Genomic DNA, 25,753 nt, shown 5'->3' on the forward strand with positions numbered 1-25,753 from the left:
TTAATACAAATTTATGGAACAAATATGCGAACTTCGTAAATAGTGCTTCGGATTAGAAAAAAAGAGTGAACTGCCACCACTCGGATAAAATCGCAAAATCACCATAACATCACACTGATTGTTCAACGTTTACCCCTCACCCAAAACTAAACATTTGCCTTTTTAAAAGCATCATACTTGATACAGCTTACTCTGCTTTTGTCTCTGATTCGATTAAACTGAAAGACAAATGTGTATCTTAATAACAGTTCTGCACTGACTGTTACAAATGGAGGGCAAATGAAACGTTGCTCCAAATAAGAGCCGTGGGCGTGAAAATGTTATCATGAAATATTTCCAACTGATTCATGAATATGTGCCTCCCCCTTAGGCTAATCACCGCGGCAGGGGGGCTTCCACCACGACCACATGATGGAGAGTTGAAGGAGTTGGGTGGGAACTTTGGGGAGACCCGCTCGCCCACGGCGCTGCGATTGGTTTATCCGTGACGTGATGACACGGAGGAGTCGGCTTGAGGACTTTATAAAAGCTTCCGTGCGCGCGACGTGCCAGTCGCTACGAAACCAACCGTGTTTAAAGAGCTGCCAACCTCCACCCAAACGTGCACCATGAGCGAGGTAAGAATATTTGACGCCTTTTTCACTGGTTATTACGCGCGGTGGTTGCGGTAATGCGCACGGGAAGGAAACATCATTGGCGACGATTATTGAGCGTTTCCGCTGCGATTGTCGACTCGTTGCTGTCATGTGATGTCACTTTCAACGATGTTTCATTCACATCTGGAATATGAAATAGGGCGCATCATTCGCGTGTGTTCCCCTCAGGTTGACTTAGGCACGCAACTTGGCTGCTTCTTGTACCCATCGTCAACAGAGATGACAGTTGGACACAAAAAAGTGATACAATGTGGGGAGTTTTGGAAATTCTGCAACTATTTGCAAGTTGAATTATAGTGTGTTTGGTCAGAAAGTGTAGAACTGGGTGAACGTGTACCAAATGACAATGATACACAATTTGTCATTTTTTGTTTGAATTCCTGGACATGAGAATTCAAAGAGACTTAAACACAATGGTTGCTGCCTTTTGACTGGTTTTATTATGACCATTACTTTGAAATGCATTCTCACAAAATGGCATAAGACGTCCACCAGACGAAGTTGTCAATGTTGAAATAATAAAATTAATTAATTGATTGTTAGACTCACATCACCATTCTACAGGGAGTTATAATTGGGTTCCTGTCAAGCACCTGCTCTCATTCAATATGACACGAAACAGAGTGTACTTGGATTTTTCCTTAATGGACATTTGAGAACATCTTGCGCTGTTGCTGTGTATTCTAGTGTTGCGTGAAAATGTTGACTGTGAACGCATCAGGGGATGGGTGTGTCTCTCTTGCACACAGCATAACCTTCAACAACATCATGGAATTTTTTTTTTTTTTTTTAATGGAGCTGTAGTTGAGGGAATAGGCTTGTTTGTGTACGGGAATTACTGCAAAATGATCCTACACAATATTAAAGATGTCATTAGCTACATCGGTTCAATTTCATGGATATCAATACAAAAACTCCAGCAAATAAATGACTGCAAAGATAATGATGCTCAGTTTTTAACAACGCTGTAAGAGGAAGTACCAATACAAACAGAAAAGGACAATAACTACTTAGTCAATTGATTGATCATTGATCATTGAAAATACTGACAAATATGTAGGATTAATCATTGATAAATTGTGTGTTGGAGCAATTGAGGCAAAATGGAGTGAACTATGTGGTTGGATACAACCAGCTGAGTTGACATTAATTCCAAATCATCTAATTTGCTGTCTAAACAAGAACAGCACAACGGCAGCCATGGGAAGTTGAGCTGCATCCATTCTCGAGACATCATTGATCTATGCAATACAACACCAACATTGAAATATGACGTTGATATCATGGGCCTTATTTTGCTGCCCGGCGCAAGTCCAGCGCAAAGTGTCGTCTAACTCTAGGAATCGGTTGAGTTTTGTGTTTTTGGTATTTTCGTAGACAAGCGTCGTTAAAACTGGGAGTTGCGCCATTGTGGGTGTGAACAGTGTCGATGCTTCTCTCCTCATTCCCTTTCAATTCAGTGCATGTGAGGCATGCAGCTTACATGGCGGAAGCATAACAGACTCTCTGGTGTCCATGCAGGAGATTGGCACGCGCAAAGTGTGTTGATAAAGAAGAGTGAGAAGCTCTCCACTAGCCGATGATATTAAGTGGGAACCTGGAGACCGCCTTCCACCCCCGCTCGTGTGTCTGTGTAGATCAACCCTTCCATCACACACACACACACCGCGGTCAGGAGGGTGCTTTTAAAAATATATTAAAGATGATAAGAATAACAATCCTTCTAATGCATTCAATGAATTAATTTCTATAATAATTCGGAGGGTTCTTTGAACACTAATGTCATATTTCTGAATGAACTACAATGACATGCAGCACACATATCAAGTGGATGTGTCTGCCTGCACCTGGATCAAATCCACCAAAATCCCGTTACACCACCTGCAACACAATTTAGAAATTCTAGTCTACTTTTGTCAACCAATTAGCAGGGGTGTTAAAAAGAAAACGCTCTCAGTCTGCCAGAACACCCAGCGAGGCGTTGCGCGGTCTGTCAAATTCCCCAACACGGTGAACTAGACTTGCCCCAGTACCAAAATGAAAATGTGGCAGTTTGTACGCAAAGTGCACATGTGCCTGTCGACAAAAATAGCATCCGGTTCATCAAAACGACTGCCAAAATCCAAACTTTGCTTTTGGTATGTTATCCCTCATTTCAGCCAAAGAGCCAGACGCCTGCTACCCACTGCAGAAAAGAGGCGTCACTGATTATAGTCTAACATTACAAGAAAATGTTCTGGGGGGTTTTGATTGAAAGAATACAGTAAAGTGAAGCTTGCACCAGAAAAATGCTTTGGCATCAATTTTGCAGATTTTACTCATGTAGAAATTATTTTTGGTGGAGAATTTTGTAACCTCATGGATTTTTTTTTTGTTTGTTTGTGCAAAAAGAAAGGTCGGGTTAGGGGAAGACTGTTGTAACGCTGATAGCAAGCTTCAGAATGACAGTTTTACTTATGGTGCACAACTCTGAGAATGTATGTGTGTCATTACCTCAAATTGCAAATGTAGACATCAGCACACTTTGCCGCAAGCTGTTTGTAACAAATTGTTTGCTGGGCGGCTTAATAAAACATTCATACTGGGTGTACACACACACACACACACACCCTCCTACATGCACGTACACGCACACACAAAACAGGAGCTGTTTGAATAATAGAATCCTTTTCACTCGCAGCAAAATTGTGAGCCTTTGATTTGTCGTTGATATGTAAATAAAGTAAAGAGACGCTGTCACTTCCTGTTGATTAATAAAGGTGTTACATTCGAATGGCTGTAGTGTGAATAGAAGCAGGATGAGGTGAGTATGAGATGATTAGGTTAGTCACCGCAATGATGCTGAGTGAATGTCTGAAATATGTTTAGTCTCCAAACATGACCAGAAAGAATAAGAAGTAGTTGTAAATGAATGAGTCACCGCCAGCCTCTCTGGCCCGGGCAGCTCTGCTTCATAAATTCACCAGGAGCAACATTCGCTACACTCTATTCTATACTGCACGTCCTCATTTAGGCCAAGGGGAACTGGCACCTATACCGGAGGACTTTGTTTTGGACTTGCAAGAATAATTGATAAATTATGCGATAATGAAACAGAAAAATCAAATATGATTCAACAAAGTATTTATTTGAGGGTTTTTACACCCATTCTTGATTCTTTTCAGTTTAAACTTGTCAATATTTTGGATTGGATCAGTTGCATCGTATTGGTTTGTCCATCCATCATCTATACTCACGAGCCTCGCGGGTGAGAGGCAGCATTTTTCTGCTGACTTTGGTCAAGAGGCAGGGTACCCTGAACTGGTCGCATGTCTACACTCTGACAAACAATCTTCTGCACACACGCACGAGCGAGAACATTTGAACTATCTAGAGCAGAGGTATTCAATTAAAAGTCACACAGGTCCACGACGAAGATTTCTTCCAATTAAAAGGTCCGAACCAAAGTCCAACTTCCAGAAATGTCTACCCGATGTTCACATTTTTATATAGTTTCAATATTTAGCCGCGGAAAGTGAAGCGCGAAGTGGCGAAGGATTACTAAATTTTGCTGTTGTGCTTAATATGGTGTCCAGATCTTCATTTTCCCAATACCCCAAAGGTGCATTCCATCTTTACTTCTTAATTATACTCCACTTTCTCGCTCTCGACACAACCCCCATCGCCCCACCCCCCCACCGTTTCTGTCTTCTACCAGAGAAGCACGTCAACAACTTCAAAAAAGATTAAAAATCCACCAGAAGAAGTCCCTAAAGCTCCTGTCAGCGTGTGCATGTCAAAGAGAAATGAACAAGCTGACAACAGAAAAAAATGTCAGTTGCTCCAGATAGTGGAAAATGGCTGACTGGGATGTTTTAATCCCTTTTCGCCCTCTGCACAGACAAGAGGTTAAGCTACTGACACTGTTACTAGACATCATAATAACATTGTTGCACTCATCAAGAGCTTCCACTATAAAATATGTTACTTAAAATAACGTAACTGGAAATAAAATTGAATAAATTAGAGTTTGTAAATTATGCTTTGTTCACATTGCACTGCAATGAAAACTGACTTCAAAACCTACTGCAAGTTTTTGAAGTTTTTAACTTTACGGTCACCAGTGATTGTGGGGAGAGAACAATCAATAATCATAATGTACAGGTCAAATTATATTAACGTTTTGCTAAACATTTTACTTTTGCATCCATGCTAATAACAGAGCCGCCTTGTTGCACTTTTTTTTCCTGGACTGACTGGAGACTTTTTAATGATGATGTTAAGCGTCACGACTATTTAGAATCAGCCTTGTGTTTGTTTTGTTCTGGCCCAATTTCAACATAGACAGGAATTGTAAATTTGAGAGAAAAAGCTATTTATTTTACTTTAAGCAGTTGCTGAGACTTCCCTAAGTAATTGGACTGAAATATTTTCGACGGGATGTAAAAAGGAGGTCATTACTTTTGAAAGTGGCCACAAATGAGGCAAAAAGCACATCCTTATGAGACACTAATAAAAAGTACCTGCCTCAGAGTTTTTTTAGGCAACAATGCGCTAATAATGCAGGAGTGAGACAACACAGGTGGCTTTGGTTCATTATCCAACATGTGTTCATTGAGAGCATGAGTCATCCCATTGTTTTCCCCGCTTCTCATCTTTAAGTTGAAGCAATTCTCCACCCCATTAATAAGTGACAATTGTAGCTTTCATCATTAGCGCCATGAAGCGTTTAATCCACCAAATGTATCTGAGGGTGGAAATCTGCATTTATGCCGCCGTGGATGCCACAAGATAAGTCCACCCTTTTTTCTGTTGACTGGCAAAGCCCCAAGAGGAACTGATGTGTCACTATGTTCAGATGCTAAGCAGCTTTAGAGCGTGTTCTGCAGGATTAGCGGACTTTTGTGGATTGTGTCATTCTGTTGTGTCGCGGCCTCCTACGTTGATGCTTGTTTTCATTTGCCACTGTAAATGCAGATGGATCCGTCCCGGAGAGTCTGGTTGACTTTTTAAAAGCACTTTTTTTGTGCTTCTTCAGTTGCTATTTAGTGGACTTTTGCCATTCATGGTGTCCAATTAATGAATCAAATGTGCGGACTCAATTCGATTTGAGCGAGACATTCTTGTATAGCATATTTGGTGGTCTGTAGATTTTTGAGTGAGATGATGAGACTTGATGCATTTTTTTAATATTGCATTTTAATGCTCTTCGTTTCTTTTTAATATGCATCCCGAGCCCACATGTCAAGCTACTTAACGTTTTTTAAATCCACATCTAATGTTGCTATGCATACACTTTGCTGTAAGGCTTGCATCTCCCATTTTCCATTACTAAACAGTCTGTACCCGCGACCCTAGTGAGGAGAAGCGGTACAGAAGATGGATGCATGGATGGAAACAGTTTGTATTAACGCACTGGTGTTTATCATCACTGACTCCCATCAGACTGAGTCTAATTACCAATCATGCAATCAGCCAACACAGCAAAGAAGATATGAATGACAATGACAAACTCACTTGCAGAGTTGTGCATCACTGAAACTGCTGCTATTACACACTGGGTGCTTAAGTGACCGGGGTGTTTTTTATAATGCATCTGAGTCTGATTACTATTATGGAGCCATATATTAGCAAACGCAGAAGGTGGGGGTCGGGGCTATGTGCCAGATGCCGTTCCAGGGCGGCTTGGACTGCAACTTGCACAGGGAATCCGCAATATATATTGAATCAATAAAATAAATAGGCATCTCTATTAAGCCTGTTACTCAGGTGAAGTGCTATGGGAGTGCTTCCCCTTGTAGTAGCTGAGAAATGAAGCAGCAAGCAGGCAACCATTGATCTGGAGAGATGATAGTACCAAATTGGCAATAAAAAAGCATGATTGTTCCACAATTCAGTTGAATATTACTATTAAATCGTTTCAAGTGAAAAACGCTTTTGCTGACTGTGCATACAGCACATATGTAAATCACACATCTCATCCGGCTCGGCAACAGAGCAGCCCGTGTACATGTTTCCGTCATATACCTTACAAGTTGAAGAGGCTGCAAGCGGCTGAATTAGCGAAGCGACATTGCTGCGGCATGCTGCAGATTTACCCACCACAAAATCATTACAGCATCACACCCCAGAGATTGGAGGCTGAAAATAGCACTACAGAGACTGCGGGGGACTGCAGGGCAAGCTAATAAGTAGGAAGGTTGCAGAAACAGGTTTGAGCCTAAGAGGGTTTGAACGTGAGAACAAGTGGAAAGATGTCAGCGGAAGCATTTCCATACCTTCAGTCGTCACCAACTCTGCTCCAGTAAATCAGAAGATTAGGTTGAATAATTATGTGCAACCTTTCCCTTCTTAAGGCTCACAGTAAATTTGGTTACATAAGAGTAACTTTAATGCACAGAAAAAGAGATTTCATGATGTAAGCTGGAGAAAGATTCGTCTTCGGGATTTTTGTGGCCAACATACATATAGGGAATGTTTTTCTAAGACCTCCTCAGAGTGTGGCGGCTGCTGTGATGATATAAATATTTTTTGTTAAAAGCATTGTTTTCTCGTGGGGGTGTGCGCGTGTGTGTGTGTATGTACACAATGAACTAATGGTAAATAGCTATTTGTAAAAAAAAAAATCTGCTGTGGTATCTTAGTCAGAATTGTGAATGTTCACAATTCTGATCGCACAAACAGAAACCCAAGCCCAGGCTCACAACTGATTGGGTGGCCGAGTAGGAGCAGGGTGGGGCTTACAGGGTAATAACAATTACGGGCTCTTTGAGGCTAATTGTATGGCAAGGGGAAACAAAGTCATTAGACAAAGAGCACATACACCCACACAGGAACATAAAACAAAGCTCCTCCTGCTCACCACATACTTGTTGGCAAAGTGGGCCTCAAAGGGCAAATATGGCATTGTATACCATCTACATAATGTTATAATCTACAAAAAGGATTTTTGCTGTTCTTTTTTTTTTTTTTTACTTGAACGTGAACATTCAAGTCATGAACAACTTTTTTTTTTCTCATTGAGCTTGAAAAATCCGTTGAACATGAAGGACGACGGTCTTTAGGAATTGCCGGAATGTCCATGGCTCTCAGCCTCCAATGGATGTTTTACCTTTTTTTTTAAATATAAAAATTTGGATTTAACTGAACTTACAAAATAGTTAACAACACAAAGACCCATTTTCAGTATAAAGACTGAAACGAAACCTGACTAAGAAATTCGTCTCTAATCAGATTCATCAAACGAATGGCAATTTTGGCATACATGAACCGAGTTACAAAAATTTGTCCCTCAAAAGGATCATTTCTAATTTTAAAGCCATATATAAGTCATCAGGTTTGGACACTTTCGTGTTTCCCGCAGAGACTTTTGTTTTCAGACAGAAACGATTTTTTTTATTTGTTTTGTGACTGTCCTTCTCTGCTCCTTTTATTTAGATTTTTTTGTTTGATTTAAATTAAAATAATGATAATTAATACTAACATTTTAGTTATTGAGACATTTTGGAAAAGTTTTACTGTAGAAAATTAAGAGGTGGGGTTTGTTCTTTTTTTTTTTTTTTTTAATTGTGATGCCAATATTTTTCTTTTTCCTGAAAAATATCAGTTAGCGGAAGGAGACTTTCCCGTCAGTTGATTTAAACTTTTCCAGATTGGTGGAAATTGAATCGTCATTTTAGCTCACACATTCAGTAATTAGGAGCCCTTTTCCCTGGAGCAAAATTCTCAGGTTGATTTACCAGCAGTTCTTTTAATCTGTGGCTATTAATGGATACTGAATCAAATTCCCCAAACTACTAGAATGTGGCAGACTTGAAACACTCCTTGACAAAATCTATTGGAAAGAGTCGTGTTATCTTCATTAATTCTGCGAGACTCCCGTGTCAAGCAGATATTTGCTGTCATTGTTGTTCTTCTGCTCAAAGCATTCCTGTCTCGAGCCTCTCTCATCTGCTTAGGCCCAGCTTGACCTCTACATGACTTGACAGTTGCAGTTCTTTGCAGCTTTTGAGGAATTGGTCTTATGACACAGCCTCACAGCCTAGTTTGAGCAAAGAAATGTTCAGGAAAAGACTTGAACATGAATGATTATGGTTTACTGCTTCTTTTTCAAGCTATTGGATGTGTTTGGGAAGCTGCCAAGTCACGCTGTTGAAATATAGTCCATTTCATTTATTTGCACATTCACTGATCTATTATGTCAAAATACACACTATGAATCGTGTTATTTATGGTGAATTCCCAATTCAGGAGCATCGCTTCTTCTCTGAGAAGGATGCAGGGTCATCTCGGGTGTGGAAGGACAGGCAGAGGACAGATTCATCCTCACTGCTCATAATTATAGTCTCTTAATTTGAACACCTTGCTCCTTGCAGTTCATTCCTGGTCTCTCTTGCCGCTTGGCCCACAAAAGCAGACGGGAGCGAAATCTGGGTCGCATTGTTACATAGCATGATGTCACGTGGATCTACTCACAGCTGATGTCCGCCTGGAACGAGATGGCAGCATGTAGCTGAGTTCAACTGCCAACAGGCGGAGCCGCACAAAAGGGTCAACATCGCTGATCCAGATGGAGTAGCTGAAGCCAAAACATCTATCATTGCTTGATGCCAACATTGCTTATGAATCAGATATTGCAGATTAACCAACTAAGAAGCTTTCGCCGCCCATTGATTCTTTAATTCTCTCATCTTCTTACAAACAGGAAGTGAGTACATGAGAATTTTTTTTGTGGACATCGTAAGAACATAATCTTTTTGGCAGAACTGCAACAAAATGCATATTTAAACCCCCACCCCATTTTGTTAAAATGTTGTCTGTAATGTACAATTTTGACATATAAACAGCATCATCGCATAACCAGTGCGCGTCCACCTCAAGCTGTTGTCATGGCAACAGCAGAGCTGTAATCTCGCACTTGCCGTTGCGTTCATGTGCCGTGGAAAGAAAAGAAATAAAAGAAGGAAGAGAAAAGTGATCATATTTGTGGCTGTTGGAAAGAGGCCACCTTGGGGAGCCAGAGCTGGTGGTGAGAAGTCTCATTAACGTTACTATTCGCCAGATAGCGTGACAACAGCAGATCCCACCTTAATAAGACAAATATGATGAGATTTAAGTTGGATGCAGCGGGGGATTGCCAGGTGAACCTTATTAAATATTTGAGTTTTCAAGGGCCAACATGGTAAAGTATGGTATGGCCACGTATTATTTCAAAGGCACAAGAGCAATGAGTGATACAATACAAAAAAAAAAAAAAAACATGCTACAATCTACAATGAGGCAAGCAAACACGATGTATAATGCTGTTTAGGGTGAACTATTGACTGGAGTTTCCACTTCTAAGTTGACTTCAGCCAGAAGGTTGACCTATTCCTTTAATCACTCCAAACAATCATGTGTAGCGCTTTTCCACAGATTGGTTTTATTGCTCCTTAAATACAAACTGAGCGAATGACCTCACGATTAAAAGTGTCTCAGTGTGAATCACGGTAACGGGCTTCTGTAAATTGACTGCCTGATTGAACCTGAAGCCATCCTGATTCGTGACCATGAAGAACTTCATCTCTCCCTCGCCTTCTGCTTTGTTAGGTCCCAACAACACCACAATCCCAAATAGAGGAAACTAATCCCCAGACACTAGCAAAGCTTGCACTAATGAAAGAAACACCATAAAATGTAATCTCGTCAATTTCAAGGCTCATTAAGTTGTGTAACAGACGGGGATGTTGAAAAAAAATAATTTGACGAGGCGATGTAATGTGTTTTCTCTGCTTCTCTTTCCTGATTCGCTGCAGGAATTGCTCTGAATTAAAAAATGTTTTCCAGCTAGTATTAGATGTATTCAAAGGAAAACAAGTATTTGTCTCATTGAACAGGCACCGTTGTGTGAGGAAAAGAAAAACGGTACATGTCCTTACTCATCCAAGATGGTGCGCTGGACTTGAGATGACGAACACGGTACATTACACTCATAACTAAACTCACCTCAAAATCAACTCAACCGTAATTATAAAGCACTTTAAGGCAACCACCGCTGTAGACAAAGCGCCATACTCTAAAATGTGCAGGGAGCCAGTGAAGCGACGTCAAAGTAAGAATTATGTGCTCCCTCTTACGAGTATCTGTCAAGAGGCCAGCGGCAGCATTTTGGACCAACTGGAAATGCTTGATGGAGGATTATCTGACTCCAAAAAATGCACATTACAGTAGTCCAGCCAAGACGTATCTCTGCTTACAATAGTGTCTGTCAATGTACCAAGATTGACCTATAAGAGGCAGTACAGTGCCGCAGGGCATTCAGACTATCAGAAAATATAAAGAAGAAAGAGTTGCTCTAGAAGATAGTTCCATGCTCCAATTATAAAGTCTGTGGCTCGGACTTCACATATATAGATTTGATGAAGATTGAAGAACAGGTTTGGCATTGTCAGGTACGACTGGAGATTGGGGTGAGGGAAATAAAAACAGGATAATGGCTCCATTTACTTTTTTAGAGCCATCCAACAATTGCTCTGATCTGATGCGTGAAAATAAAAGTCAAATTTGGCACTATCAGTATGTGTGTACCCTGGTGTACATCTAATTTTGTCATAATTCTTCTCAGCTTGAACCACTTAGAAATGACTAGCTGGCCCATGCCTCATTTTAGACCACTCAGCAGGTAATTTATCAAAGGAAGTCTCCTTTTTACAGTGCATCGTTAAAGTATGTAAGTTCAGCTAAAATTTCATCGTTTGTCAGTCCATTTCTCTGTACCATTCCAATCTTAATTTGTTGCCGTATGAATGTCTATTAGAGAATAAAGATGTAAGGGGAATTCATACCTGCATGAGTTCCACCTCCTTTCAGCTCTACAATAAGAACTCGCCTACACTAGGTCCTCTTCTTGAGTTTAACAAATAGAGGAGGACGTAAAAAATTTGCAGTGTGGATTTATCGATCCAGCACTGATTTAGCAATGTTTCACGATACCCTGTGGCCTTCATGGCAGTATGCTTTATGTAACAGCCAATGCAGCTCACACAGATAAATGAGAGTTGAAGGTTTTACACACAAAGTGCTTGTAGTGAAGGGGTGCATACAGACTCACTCCCACTGTGGTGAGGATGTGCAGGCTGCTTCTGAGTAGATTAAGAGGCAGCAGCAGAGTGAAGGGAGTTTTAACGCAGCGCCTTTTCGTGCACCCACCATACTCTGGATGTCACCTTTTAGAGCCGGGTGAGCGACACATCAGAGTGAATGATGCAATATGTGACTGAAGCACACCTACATGTATTCACTATGTTGCTATGGGAATTTTTATATATATATATATATATGTATATATATATATATATATATATATATATATATATAATGATTAGAAAATCATATTGTTTGTTGGATTATTTATTTATTTATTTATTTATTTATTTTTTTACAATTTATTTGTAAAAACAATGATATGTATTTTTTGGTCCCTTAATAATAATCTATACAAATACATTTCTCCCTCTCACAGACACATGGACATGTTAGGGAGTACCTGTAGTTTGTTTGATCTGCTTCTATTCGTTGTTTACGTTTTATTCAGAATCAAGTTGCACTGGTCATGTTTGATCAATAGACATGAGTATATTCCTCTTGATGCGCATTCCTATTTGAAGTGTACTGAAAACATGGTCTGTTGTACTTCATTGCACTCAACAACACATAAAAACAAACGAACAAATGAGGTCATTTGCACATATTGTAAGAAAGGAACAAATAGTGGAGTAAGGAGGAGGGATAAAAAATAGTTCAGTGTAAAAGACAAATAAAACAGGATGTGGATGTTGTTGCCATCGTCTGATTAATGCCCGACTGTCAGATAAGATATATTCACATATTCTCTGAACTGCAGTTTGTTATCAGTACACGATATGCAGAGCGCATTTTTTCGTCCAAATTCAGCTTGACTCATCCTTTGTGTGTGCGCGCCCATTTATTTCCTTTATTTGTGTGGTTTTATATTCCCCCTTTAATTGAGAGCCCAGAGGCACAAGTTGTCATGCAGGCTCTCCTGTCGACCACAGTCGCATGCTGTGTATACGCGCATGTGTGTGTGCATATTACCTCAATGCACCGTATTTCCCTCTGAGGCCTTTCATGATAAACGAGAGGTTCAAGTTGAATCTCACTGCTCTCCATCACCCTCATCCGTGTAATTACAGGTTTTTCCTCGACTTGATTGGTTTCACGTCCACATATTTATTTCGTGGGTGTGGGTGTGTGTTTATATGAGTGTGCATTCTTCTGATAGGTAAGCTGAAATTTGGCTATTCTGTGTATATGTGTGTGTGTGTGTGGGGGGGGGGGGGGGTGTGTGCGCGTGTGAGCGTTGAGAGTATTTCCCAGTTCAGTAATCTTGCGCGTCAAGTCGCTGTTATGGCAATTTACACTTGGCTCAGTCCCAGAGCTGGTGAGGCAGAACGTTTCTTCCTCCCTGCTGCCTTGATAAGCGTGATAGGTCCTCAACATCTCAGTGCATGGAACATGTGTATCATAAACAAAAGGATTTCAAGTTATCGCTTCTAGCTCAGCCGAGTTGCAACAACCCTGCTGCAATCTGCTCACACGTCGATAAACAAAACCAACATAAACAAAGGAATTTGTTTTTAAAAGTCAGTCCTCAAGCTGGATCAATATGCTCAGTGACTTTTGTGTTTGTCAATTGGTTCCGCATAATTTCATTTTGTTGTGCTAAACACAAATCGTATTTTCGATAATATTGGCCTTCACTCTATATGCCACTTCTCAATTAATTGCCGGGTTCATCAATTTATATAAAATGAATGTTTATGTCCAGACTGCCTTTTCTTTATTTTTTTTTCTTACATTTTCTCAATAATAGACTGACAGACACACCAAGACGGACAGACAGACAGGCGAATTGTTTACTTTCAGCTGTTCTAAACTGGTTTCACTTGAATTAATGTCTTGATTTATTTTATATCGTAAATGACCATATTTGACGTTTGTCCAAATGAAGGCCTAATGGAGGCCAAACTGTCTCCATGCGTCAACCATTATTAAGTGTGCATGCAATGATTTTTACTCCACCCTTTAACTTCTTTGACATTGCAGAAGTAGATAGTGGCTCTCTAGAGTCCATGCAGAAGATCAAAATGCGTATATTATGCTGTATATAAGAAACTGCAAGTAGACCTGCAAGGTCAGGTAAAGTTGGTCTGGGTCATCACAAGTGCAACCTGATCATTCGTGACATTGACTACATATATCCACGGACGTCCTTTCTGCCTGCATTTTGATCAAATTCACCAAAATCGCGTTTCACCCCCTACGCCACAACTTAGACCAGCCCCCAGCGGGTGTAAGATCTCGTCTATTTTCAGCAACTAAATTTTCAGGTGTGCTGGGGGTGGGCTAAAATAAAACACCTTCTGACCGCCGGAATGCCCAGCACGGTATGTTGCGGTTTGACGAATTCTCAAATAAAGTAAATGAGGCTTGCACTGGTATGAAAATCAAGATGCAACAGTTTTTACCGTCAATGAAGACGTTCCACTGTCTCTATTCACATCTGAAAGCAATCATAAAACTGAAACATCCATCCATCGTTTTTCCATAGCGCTTGCCCTCAATTAGGATTGCTCGTGAGTTGGAGCTTACCCCAGATGACTTCCAGTTGCGAGGCAGAAACTTTAACATCAAGCCAAAAATGGGAAATGGTCACTGGTTCTTCCTGTTTTCATTAAAAAAATCAAATAAAATGTACTTTTTACGCAGCAAAGTCATGTTAAGCAGATACTTGCACACTTTGGAAAATGTCTTTCTGGCTGAAAGGCATTAGAAGGTCTGGGAACATTATTGTCACAAACATCATCCTCTACAGATGTGACTGAAGAATGAGAATAGCCACTCTTCTTCCTCTTTGCCACGCTACTCCTCCTTTCTTTTCTTGCCTGATGAAAAGTTTTCAGTCATCATTTTTCCAGGGCCTAGGCTTTTATATGAGAGTCTAGGGGAAGTATTGATCGTGCTCTGTCATCACAGATCCCACCCAGACTGTTTTGTTGGAACACAAGCTGACAACCAACTGGCCGGAGGGCTAGAAGATTGTCCATGTTGGTGATGAGTAGAGCGATACTGTAATTTCAGTGTGGAAAAGCTTTCTTCGACTTGACCCATCATTCATTGTTTGACAAATAACACAATCAGTTGCATTGTTGGTTCAGTTTCGTCAATTTTGCATGACAATTGTAATATTGTTGAAAAATGTGTGGGTTGCCGGGTAAATTTGATTATGAGTTATGGTCGGGAAGAGAGATGGCCTATCACAGCGTTTGTAAACACATGCTGAGGGACATCGCTTGAGAGAGATGGATAACTGATGTTGAATTATTTAAGAAGTAGCAGATGTGAAAAAGAAGCAAACAGGACAGAATGTGATGCAATGAGGTATATACTGTTCTGTGGAGTGCTTGGCCTGCAGAACAAATGCAATCACACGACGCGTTTTCCTTGGTATTTTCTAGTAAAAAAAAACTAATATATTGAAAATGTGCGTTGGCAAGAAATGGGCATTTAGTGCAAAATTAGGCACTATAAATTACAGTGGAACTTGACAATTTGTGAGAAAAATTGATTCACTGCACATGGACATCCAGTACATGCACGCATACGGTTTACTGAATGTTCCGTCAAAATATTGTGTTGTATTGATGCAGTAGTCACATAAAAATGATAAGCGCTGCTATAGTTACAGTTTGTAAAATTACACAAAAAAAAAATAAATAAATAAACTTTGTAGAGAGGTGAGACAGTGGACTCTTTTGGCCAAGAACTAATTTATTTATTTATTTATTTATTTATCTTCAAAATAAAAAGTAAAAATCCTCAATTACATTTTCTGCAAGGGAAATCAAAGTAGCTAATTAGAGATTTTTGCATAAATTTTAGCAAATGTAATTGATATTAATTTGGTTTAACTTTAATTTTGCAGGATTGCCTGATTTAACATCGCTATAAATAGCTTATTTTTGGATCTTAATCTTCAGCTGTTTTTTTCCGGCGAGAGGAAGTATGCCAACTCTGTTGGCATGTCTCGCTTCAATGAGAATACAAAACATGTTGTTTGAATGAGCATGGCTTTATTACAGCTATTGTGCACTTTTTGAGGGAAAAAAATAAAATAAAAATGCGCTAACCAAATGATTGCGCTTTCTCTCTACAGAGGCAAGGATCTGGGCCTGCGGCTAGCAACAACAAAACCTCCGGAGGACAAGGTAAGCTGCATTCTTATTCCTGAGGTCAAATAACAAGGCACACACAGCAAACTCTTAGCAGCATCTAATAATAATGTGCATTTGGGAAGGATCACTCGGAATCCGTTGACGTGCACCACACACATCCGCGTCTGATGTGTTATCTTGCGCCTTGATTTAATACGCTGAAATCGCGTTAGACCACATGCCCTATCAAATAAACCTGTTTTGCGAATCCTAAAATTTAGTCTACTTTTTGTCACTAAATTTACAGATCTGTTGGGGAGTGAGGCATAAACACCTGGTGAAGTGTTGCGTGTCTACCAAATCCACAAACACGCTGAATTAGTCCATTGCCCCGGAATAAAAATGACAAAGCGCCCGCTATTGTCACTGTGCGCAGATCACTTTCTTTTACCAAATTGTTGGAACACTCGGGTGTGAGGCAACTCCGACACTTGACTTGACTTGTGTTGTCTTGAAAATGACGTTATGCCATTTTTAACGCCACATGCACGGGCTCCAATTGACCAAAATAGGGCTCATTGTGTGTTGTTGGTGTGCGTTAGGAAGTGAGAAGTCCCCATCGCGGTGGTTGACACAAGTTGTACGTGACTCGTCTTTGAAGACTGCAGCAGCAGTGTTTTACTCACTAAAACCTCTACACAGCTTTTAGATTGGTTCTTGAATGTACTAATTAAAGCAGGAGTGGGCAAACTTTTTGTATCAAGGTCCACACAAAAGAACAGATGGGCCAGGTCATTTGGATGATGTAAAAAAAATATTTTCCATTTTGGAAAATAAGCATAAATAACGGTGAGATTGCAGGAAGACGGGGAGGCAATGATTGAATGAGGCAAACGGATAGCGTGGGAAGAAGGATAAGTCCACCAGAGTTTATAGGACATGATGGCTCATGTATTCAAGATGAGCTTTTAAAGGCACACGTCCAATGATTGACAGTAACACAGTCTGAAGGACAGCTGCCATCACACACACACATACACACACACACACACACATTATGGCACCTGAGGATTTGCCATCAGATCAAATTTCAAAACGGACCACAGCAGAGTTTCACACCAGTGTTGACATGGCAGTAACATACAGTACACAAATTTGAAAAAGAGCTCATCTGTCACTTCTGGTAATATGTTGTCCCCTGAAGTTAAGATTGTGTGAGTGAGAGCAGGAGAGCTGGGCCATCCATCACCAGGCTACTGTGAGCACTCTTATTTATTTAAAATGACACTTTGTTCAGCAAAATATATTCCGTTTCTATGGGACCTTTCAGCCCATGTTCTACTTCTGCCGAGCGAAGCCAATTTTACTCTCAAGTAACCTTTGTTAGTATATGTGGCCGTGCTTTACAGCGTTCTCATAAATCACCTTGAGCTATAATGGTCTGATAATGCAAACATCAGGAGACAAATGAGATGAGATGACCCACAGCTTTAAATCCTCTGATGAGAATATGCACAATTAGATGGAGATTTACCGTATTTGCTCAAGCCTGGGGGAGCAAAAAAATTAATTACTTCACCAGTCATGTTTATTGTTAATCTCTCCAAAGCAGAGGCAAAGCAAACCAAGACATGGCCTGGTAATATTTTTGTAAATTACCATGCTGCAAATTACAGCAGTGATTTGGAATGTACTTTGATGTCACTTGTACAATAATACAGATAATCAATCACTTTATGCAAAGAGGGCAAAACAGTCTGTGCTATTGTTTAAAAAGTCATTTGGATATACAATATGTAATTCATGCATGTTCGATACTTTCTATACTTTTCTATATACGCGGTTGGGAGGGTTATTTAAAAAAAGAATTCCGATACAGTTACTTGTTGCCAGTTAAAAAAATTGAATTTCATTTATTTCAGGCAGCAGTCAACATAAACAAGACAACCAAAAACAACATTTTCCAATCTAAACTTAATCGAAACCAAGCCTGAAAAGGAACTAGATGTAAAAAAAATTATTTAGTGACGTCATCCAAGTACCATAATATTGAAATAATGTAACGTGAATACCTTTAATTACTTTTGGATTACTCCAATATGCTGCACGGATGGATGGACGTCCGTACCGGTGGCGAACGTGATTTTGTAGCGGTGAAGTGCATTTTCCTCTTAGGCGCTTACATTTGATGTCAATAAATCCAAAATATTGTGCAGATAGCTTTTCTTTTTTCACAGGTTAAAATGAACACGAGTAGAAATGTGAAAATAAATTATGGTGTCAATTAATCACTGTTTCAGACACTAGGTAACAACAGAACGTGACAAACCAAACCAAAAAACGATACTATTCCCATACTTACTTTCCCACTATGACATCGAAGGGCTGAGGTACAAAAAAAAAAAAAAGAGAAAAGGGGACAGGTCAATTTCTATTTAATCTGATCCCCCAAAAGCCCTTTAAATCATTACAAATTATTTGTTTGTTGGGGTTAGGATTGTTACTTTTAGTGCTGAAATAATTTTTACATTTTATTATACAAGTGCCAATTTTCAGCTTACTCCAGTTTCCTTTTAATGATCACTGCCTTTGAATTCAGTGAGAGAGGAAAAAGGGAATGTATTCACTCAATATCAAGTATGACACTATTGTTGTCTGACCTTGACAGTTTATTTAATATGTGGAGACACCAAAGTGTCTGTGTATGTTTCTTAATAAAGAAATGCTTGTGAGTGAGAGGATTTTAGAGTGGGTGAGTGAGGAGAAAGGTGTTAACAACGACTGCGGTTCTGGATCAAACTCCATCCCATCTCTAGCAGATTTTTATCTTTTCCGGACAAACTCTTACAGGCTCAAGGACAATGGCAAATATGAATGCATTCATCTTTATTTTAACAGGACGTAAAAAAGTGAGAGGAGACGCATGAGCCACAGCCACGCAGCAAGGTTGTTTGCCTTATTACTGAAGTACTGGGAATGCCCAGGATGGGAAGGATTACTTGGCAAAAGTGAATATTGATCCAACGGATGCAGTGGAATTGAACCTGTATCACTTTGCTGCATCATCACTGGCATTGCCTCGAGACACACTATTTAAATCCAACCGCTTGTAATGTCTGAGGATGTGCAGTGCTATTGAGATGGTTTTATGGTTTTTTTTTCATGCATTGCCTTGAATGAATGCACAGAAAATGGAGAAGACATTTCCTGCATCTTACTTCAGCAATAGTAATGAAATGTATTAATTCAAGTGGAAAAAAAAAAATACTCCGTTATTATATCACACGTCACATCATAAAATTATGCAGTACAGAAAGTATTTGTATGTTTCAGCACTGATTGTCACATAATATAGAGCATAATCCAATTGCTTGTGCCTTTGCTGTATCGGCAAGTCTGCTTGAGTGAGCGCTCCTCCTCCACGGTGTTGAACAGACCCGGAATGATTCAACTTCGCTCACCTTTCCAGATCAAAGTTATCCGTTTTTTATAAATAGATTGCAGTTGGGCTCTCAGCGATGATGACCCAATTCCTGCATCCGCTTTTAATTAGCTTTACTGTACTCAGTTGTTGCTGTGCTGTATTCATCTCATGTTCATGACTTTGGATGCTTTCGCTACAAAAAGATCATTTGGCAGCATCCTCTTTTGGAGTCTTTAAACATACCATATTTACTCCATAGGTTACACTCGTGCATCCACCTAAAAGCGAAGTAAAAGTTGACATAGTGTCAGCAACGCAGCCCGCAGTATTAATCAATACAGTTCTTCATGTGTATGTGTGTATTGATTGCTGCTGGTCTCATACACACACTGGCACTTCAAGGATTTTGGAGTGCATCTTTTTTCTCACGCTGACTTTCAACGAGAAATGCAAAAACTGGCTTCACACACTGCATACGCAAACACACTTTTGCATGCATGTATTTTTTAACACATGTATTTGATTTATGGAAATAGCCAAAGATTCTACTTGTTTGGTAATATCCTTTGGGGAAAAAAATACCAGTATATTTCGCTCATGAAACTCCCAGATCTGCCCTTGTATCCTTCTGTATGAAGAATAAAATGCTGGAACAGTTTATGACTGCTTTTAACATTTTAACAATGTATATTTAATGCCAGACAGGCAACACATGCAAAAAGATAATTTAACAATACTCACAGGGTAATTTTCTTAATGCCTTGTGAGAAATAACTAATATTATTACAGGTTCAAATCATTGATAATAATAATGCCTTTATTAGTCCCACAATGGGGAAATTCGAGATTCGAACCCAGGCCTCCTGGGGAGACTGGGACCTGAACGCGGCGCCTTAGACCACTCGGCCATCCTGGCAGCCACGAGATTCGAACCCAGGCCTCCTGGGGAGACTGGGTCCGGAACGCGGCGCCTTAGACCACTCGGCCATCCTGGCAGCATTCTACATTTGTTCATGTATTATGTTTATATGTATTATATCGCCCCCTGGTGGCCAAGGCATGCACACCAGAAGGAGTAGCACCATACCCATTGAATTAAAGCATGAAATAATTTGGTGAAACAGTTTCATTATTTACATTCTATTTATTTATGTCATTGCTGTATGTTTTTTTTTTAATTTGAAAACACAAAAGTTTATTTGTTGTTGGTGTTTTGGCATGTCGATTCATTTCAATGGGAAAAGAAGATTTGGCATACAAGTGATATGTGGTCATAAAACTAATTAAACTTGCCAAGGTAGCACTATATTTCCATTCTTTCCTACGAGGAAATTTGTGTCCGGATACAAAAAAAAAAGAAAATCAGAGGTCGACCAAGAGTTATCCAGTACGGTGTTATAAATAAACTGTGTGTAAATAGCTTTAGCGCTGCAATTTGCTCAACATTACAGGAACTACCAGCATGAATAAATCACATAAAGCAACGCCTTAAGCCAAATTTAAATGTCCTCTCACTGTCTAAAACCTTGCATTATATTACTTCAAGATGAGTTTCGACTTTCCAAATCCATCTCACGTGTGTCAAGGTCTGTAAGGCTTTCTTTTATGCATCTTGCCACTATAACCCCCGACACACACACTTCCCCATTCTCATGGCTCAACTGCTTTTAAAGCGGTGAAATCAATAAGAAGTCCCACATTTCACGCCTCTCCAGAGACACTTTTAAAAGACATTCTGAAACACAGCCAAGCCAGTATGGCCCAATCATGTCACTTGTGAAGCCATTCCATCTACACAACTCTGTAGAAAAAATGGCACCATGCAGGGGAGTCATGTCAAGAGTTAAATCCTTAAAGCCGTGCATCTCCTGGTGCATAGATTCCGGCGGTTATCAGCAACACTAAAAATAAATACATCCCTCTTCATAGAAAAGCGGAGATGAATCCAAAAGGCCCTCTGACAGCTGATTTTACACACTCATTAGGTGAAGACAGGGACACTGATGGTGCTGCCAGAGGTAATAGGCTCGTCATCTTCAGAGTGAGCGCCATCTGTCATTGTCACAGAGGGCGACACAGTGAGAACTTACCTCAGGCCTTCGTCAACATGATATGCAGATGAAATTAGAAGTACAGAGGAACCTTGAACGCCACAAAAACTCAAATCCAAAATTTCAGGATAAATATAATGATATAATGTAAAATTTGCAATACAAAACTATGTGGCTGAGGTTTGAGCTTTAGTTTTTGCTTTTTCTTTAGTTTTGTTGTGGTGACTGGACAGAAAAGTGCCATTGATGGCAAAGAGTCTTGTGATGGTAACCATAGAACCGGAAATTTAACTTTAGGACATCGGTAGAGAAGAAGGCGGACCAATGCCTGTGAAAGCAAGGAGGCGACTGAACACTGTGATTGGCTAATGTCTGAAAAGAGGCGGGGTCTGGAGTGATTGGACAAATCTACAGGTTTCATGTAACTCTTGAAAACCAGAAACAATGGCAAAGAGTATCAGTGCTGACTGTATCCCCAATGTACTTTTCATGCTCGAAGGCAAATCTTGAAAATGAGTGTTTTTGTAAAAAAACTTTCACTGCGAAAAACAGCAAGAAAGTCCGTTTTTGGATGAATGGCTGCATTATATTAGTAACATGGTGATAATGAGCGGAAATGTGAACATTGAATTTGCTCCCCGAAAATTTGAACCCAGAGGGCGCTGTACTCCAAATAATTGATATAGCATAGTCATAATCATAATAATGGATTAGTTACAGACACAAACACCTTTTACAACAAACAATTTTTCATTTCATTACTGAGTTTTTACCTGGACTTTATAATTGTATGGCAGCTTGTTAAACTGTGTTGAAAATGGTGACAGGGTTAGCTCGTAACAAAAGGATGTTGCGTTCCATTTTCTATGGAAATTTGAGTTTTGTTTTTGAGAACAGCATGGAAGTCTTTGGAAGTTCTCCTGAACTCTTTTGCAGATCATTACACGCTCAAGCCTCCACTCGCACTAGTTTGTATTCCAGATGAGCTATCGGGACAGATATGTCTCATGTTATTGTCACAGTGAAGGGCATGGCTCAATAGTCAGTGTTCCCTCCTGGGGCGCCAGCCATCATTGAAACTGGGGAAAATTCAATCGCAATTTATGTAGCATTCGAATCATGTCCTGACACAGTGATTAGTGAGTCACCCTTGAGCTGCAAGAAAGAAGAAGTTGTGACCAGCCACGAGGGATCATGGGGGGGATTAGCGACATTGTCAATGCGCTAGCTGGTTCGTTTTACTGCCCTCTGTGGATTTCGCCGGCTTTTGCCATTTGTTGCTCCGTAATTAGTCAGTCAGGAATGAATCTGTAACACACATGCAGCATCATCTTTGTGGAACAAATTCGGTAGATGGAGGGTCATTTTTCTTGGTTCTGCTTGGTGGAGTTACAAATTGACAGATGTTTGAACCTCAGTGGCATTCACCGTGGAAATGTTAGCGTGCTATGACCTTTAAATCCCCGGAGATCCTAGTGACACTGACATATGCGCTCTGCTCAACCAATAATAGGAATTGATGACATGTAAATGGTGTGCAAAAAGTTTGACGTCATCCAGTTGTAAAAATGCTGGCCCAGAATATTAAATATTAAATTAGCACCTTGTGTTCGTGATCGTAGGCATGCTGATATGGGATGGTAGTTAGTTTTGTTTTGCGGTGGACGCATTGCACTTTATCCTTTTTTTTTTTTTTTTTTGAGTGAGAAAAACTTCTAAACTTTGGACAGTCCATGTCTATTACACGTCTTGGCTCTTCGCCATTGTATCATCTTATTTCTCCAAAAGAGTATGTAATAGATATATTCTCATATTGAAAAAAAAAATAAATAAATAAAAAATGATGGTTCTGCGAGAGTGGACATCACCTTCCATATGTCACGTTTCTCCTTTCCTTTTCCTCGCCAGACGTTTCCAAAACGGACGTCCCGGAAGACTTCGACATCGACATGGAAAACCCAGAGACTGAGAAGGCGGCCGTAGCCATCCAGTCGCAGTTCAGGAAGTTCCAGAAGAAGAAGCGTGACGAGAAGTCCTAGTTGGCGGCCACTGTGACCACGCAGTGACATTTGCATGAGTCATACCTGTTTGAACTCCACTAGTTGTCATGGAGTTTGGGGGAAGGCGAAGGAATGCAATAGCCTGTTAAACACATGTCTGTGAAAAAAAAAAAAAAACACATTCTATTATTCCAGTCATATTTATTAATAATCAACTCCTGTGTTTTGAAGAGAAAAAGAGAAAGTGTTTATTTTTTTTTCTTGTCGTGTTTGTCTCTTAGATCATGAAGTAGTGTTTGTGATGGGATATGTTTGTGTTGTCGTCCCAGCCTCATTAGTTCCCAAATCAATCTATATTGTGTTAGTCGATGGAGCAAAAGGTCTGTTAGCGTGACGATGGTTTTTAGGCAAATTAACCTGCATCCCATTTTAGCAGCTGATTTCACTATACCCGCATGTACACATTGAATGAATAAAGACTGTTTGTGGAACAAGTGTGTATAGTATGAATAATTTGGAACTAAACCAGGACAGGTTTGATTCCCCCGGCCACCATTCTCAAACAAGTATCAAGCAGCACTTTGTATTCTGAAAAAAATGAGGTAAGATAATGCATACACTTTTTTCTTTACACACAAACGGAAAAGACTGGAAGCTCTGTCTGGCTAACTTTTAAATCCTGTAAAAAATAAAAAATAAAAAAATTAAAAAAAATTAAAAAAAATAATAAATAAATAAATAAAAATAAATAAATAATCTTCACTAAAACAAAGTCATATATAATAGCATTCAGTTGAGCGGACGTATCCCAATCATGTCCGCCTAACACATTAGATTTAAATAATAAAACAAATGAAAAAGTAAATGAGCAAACAGATCAACTAAATGAATTAATCACATGGCCATACTGTTCCACTCAAGTCGTGTTGGTGGAACCTCATTTGCAAGATCTGTTTGGTCACTTGTTCCATTGCAAGGAGAATTGAAATTCCTCCAGCCAGTTTTTTTTTTTTGTTCAGATACATCAAATTGCTCTGGGTTCATGCTCTGCTGGTGCCTCCCTTTTAAAACAAATTATGGAAATTAGATGCTAATTTTCTTTTCTTTTTTTTCTTATTCTGCCTAAACCTAAAAAAATAACTCACTGACAAGCAAACACGTTGAATAAAAGCAAACCTTGAAATGTCAAGCTACAGTATGCTTGCATGTCGCTAATATTCAGAGACAGTCGAGATTGTGATTGTGTTAACTATAAATAGAAAAGCTCTGTGGATGAAGCTTAGGCTGCATCTCCTCCATCCTAAAGTTTGCTGACCTTCTCAATGGAGAACCACTGTCTGATTCCCACCGAGCACTTTAGCTGGAGGCACTTTAAAAGCTGCACCGTAGCATAGCATACACGTTGATAAAGGTCGTGCTTATTTTGCTCACGCTCACTTCAAATGGATTTCTCTGATATTGTGAGCCACAAACAGTACTGTGGAGCCTTTTACCTGCATTTCAGTGCACTTGGCTTGTGTTTAAATGAGCCAGACTGTAGCTGTCAAGAAAGCCGTCTATTTAAGTTGATCACAGCATGCAGCCTCCAAGTGTTACAGAGTTCACTGCTCAGGCACTTGATGTGCTCTTCTGCGTGAGTCTTAATGTTACATGCGTTACACCTTTGCAGAGTCTTTAACAATGCTTTATGCATAATTTTCACAAACCAAATACTTGCATAATCTAATGTCACAAGAGCATATCCAAAATTCTGTCATTTAACAGAAATACTATTTATTAGTTTGACTCCAATTGTATAGAACACACAACATCATTCTGAGAAATGTTTCTGATATCATGGTAATATTATTCCGATACAGTATATTAAACATTATCTTCATTTGAATTTTTAATAATTTTTTTTTCCTCAAACATGGGTTCGGGAATTTTAGTATAGTGACAACCCTAACACACACACAATTGTGTGTGTGTGTGTATATATATATATATATATATATATATATATATAATTTTATCTTTTTTTACATTTTTTTAAAGAGTTGGGTTGATGAAAAGAATGTCAGCAATATAATAAGTAATGCCCAAGGCCCCATGAATAAGTTGGTTCATGTGTCATTTGCACATGATATATCTGATCCACAAGGTTATACGCCTCAGAGGACTCAGAAGGGTCACCAAGAGTTTAAACTGCTAAAGAAGCTGTAGAGCTATTCCTTAAATTTGAGATCATGATGTGCTCGTGGAGAAATGATCCTAACAGCAGCCTGTGAAGATTGAACAACCAAAATGACTGCACCAAGGTCTTGGGTTATATATGAAAGTGGATTAAACAAAAATATTTAAAAATGTTTGCAATGTAATGTTTTCAGCAGCGGAAGTCACTATCTCAAAGGCATAATAAAGTCATGGCAGCAACTCTGAGGACGTTTTA

At 39.6% G+C, this 25,753-nt stretch overlaps 1 protein-coding gene across 1 annotated transcript; it reads left to right on the forward strand.

The window, feature by feature from the left end:
- The first annotated feature begins 414 nt into the window (after positions 1-414).
- On the forward strand, positions 415-23,816 carry pcp4b (Purkinje cell protein 4b). The gene is made up of 3 exons (XM_088300789.1): positions 415-617; positions 15,850-15,901; positions 23,231-23,816. Exons 1-3 carry the CDS (start codon positions 609-611, stop codon positions 23,359-23,361), a joined length of 192 nt encoding a protein of 63 aa, XP_088156915.1. The 5' UTR covers positions 415-608; the 3' UTR covers positions 23,362-23,816.
- The last annotated feature ends 1,937 nt before the right edge of the window (positions 23,817-25,753 follow it).

This window comes from Idiotropiscis lumnitzeri, chromosome 7 (assembly GCF_059441095.1).
Source record: "Idiotropiscis lumnitzeri isolate Australia: NSW breed Sydney's pygmy pipehorse chromosome 7, RoL_Ilum_1.0, whole genome shotgun sequence".
Lineage (NCBI taxonomy): Eukaryota > Metazoa > Chordata > Actinopteri > Syngnathiformes > Syngnathidae > Idiotropiscis > Idiotropiscis lumnitzeri.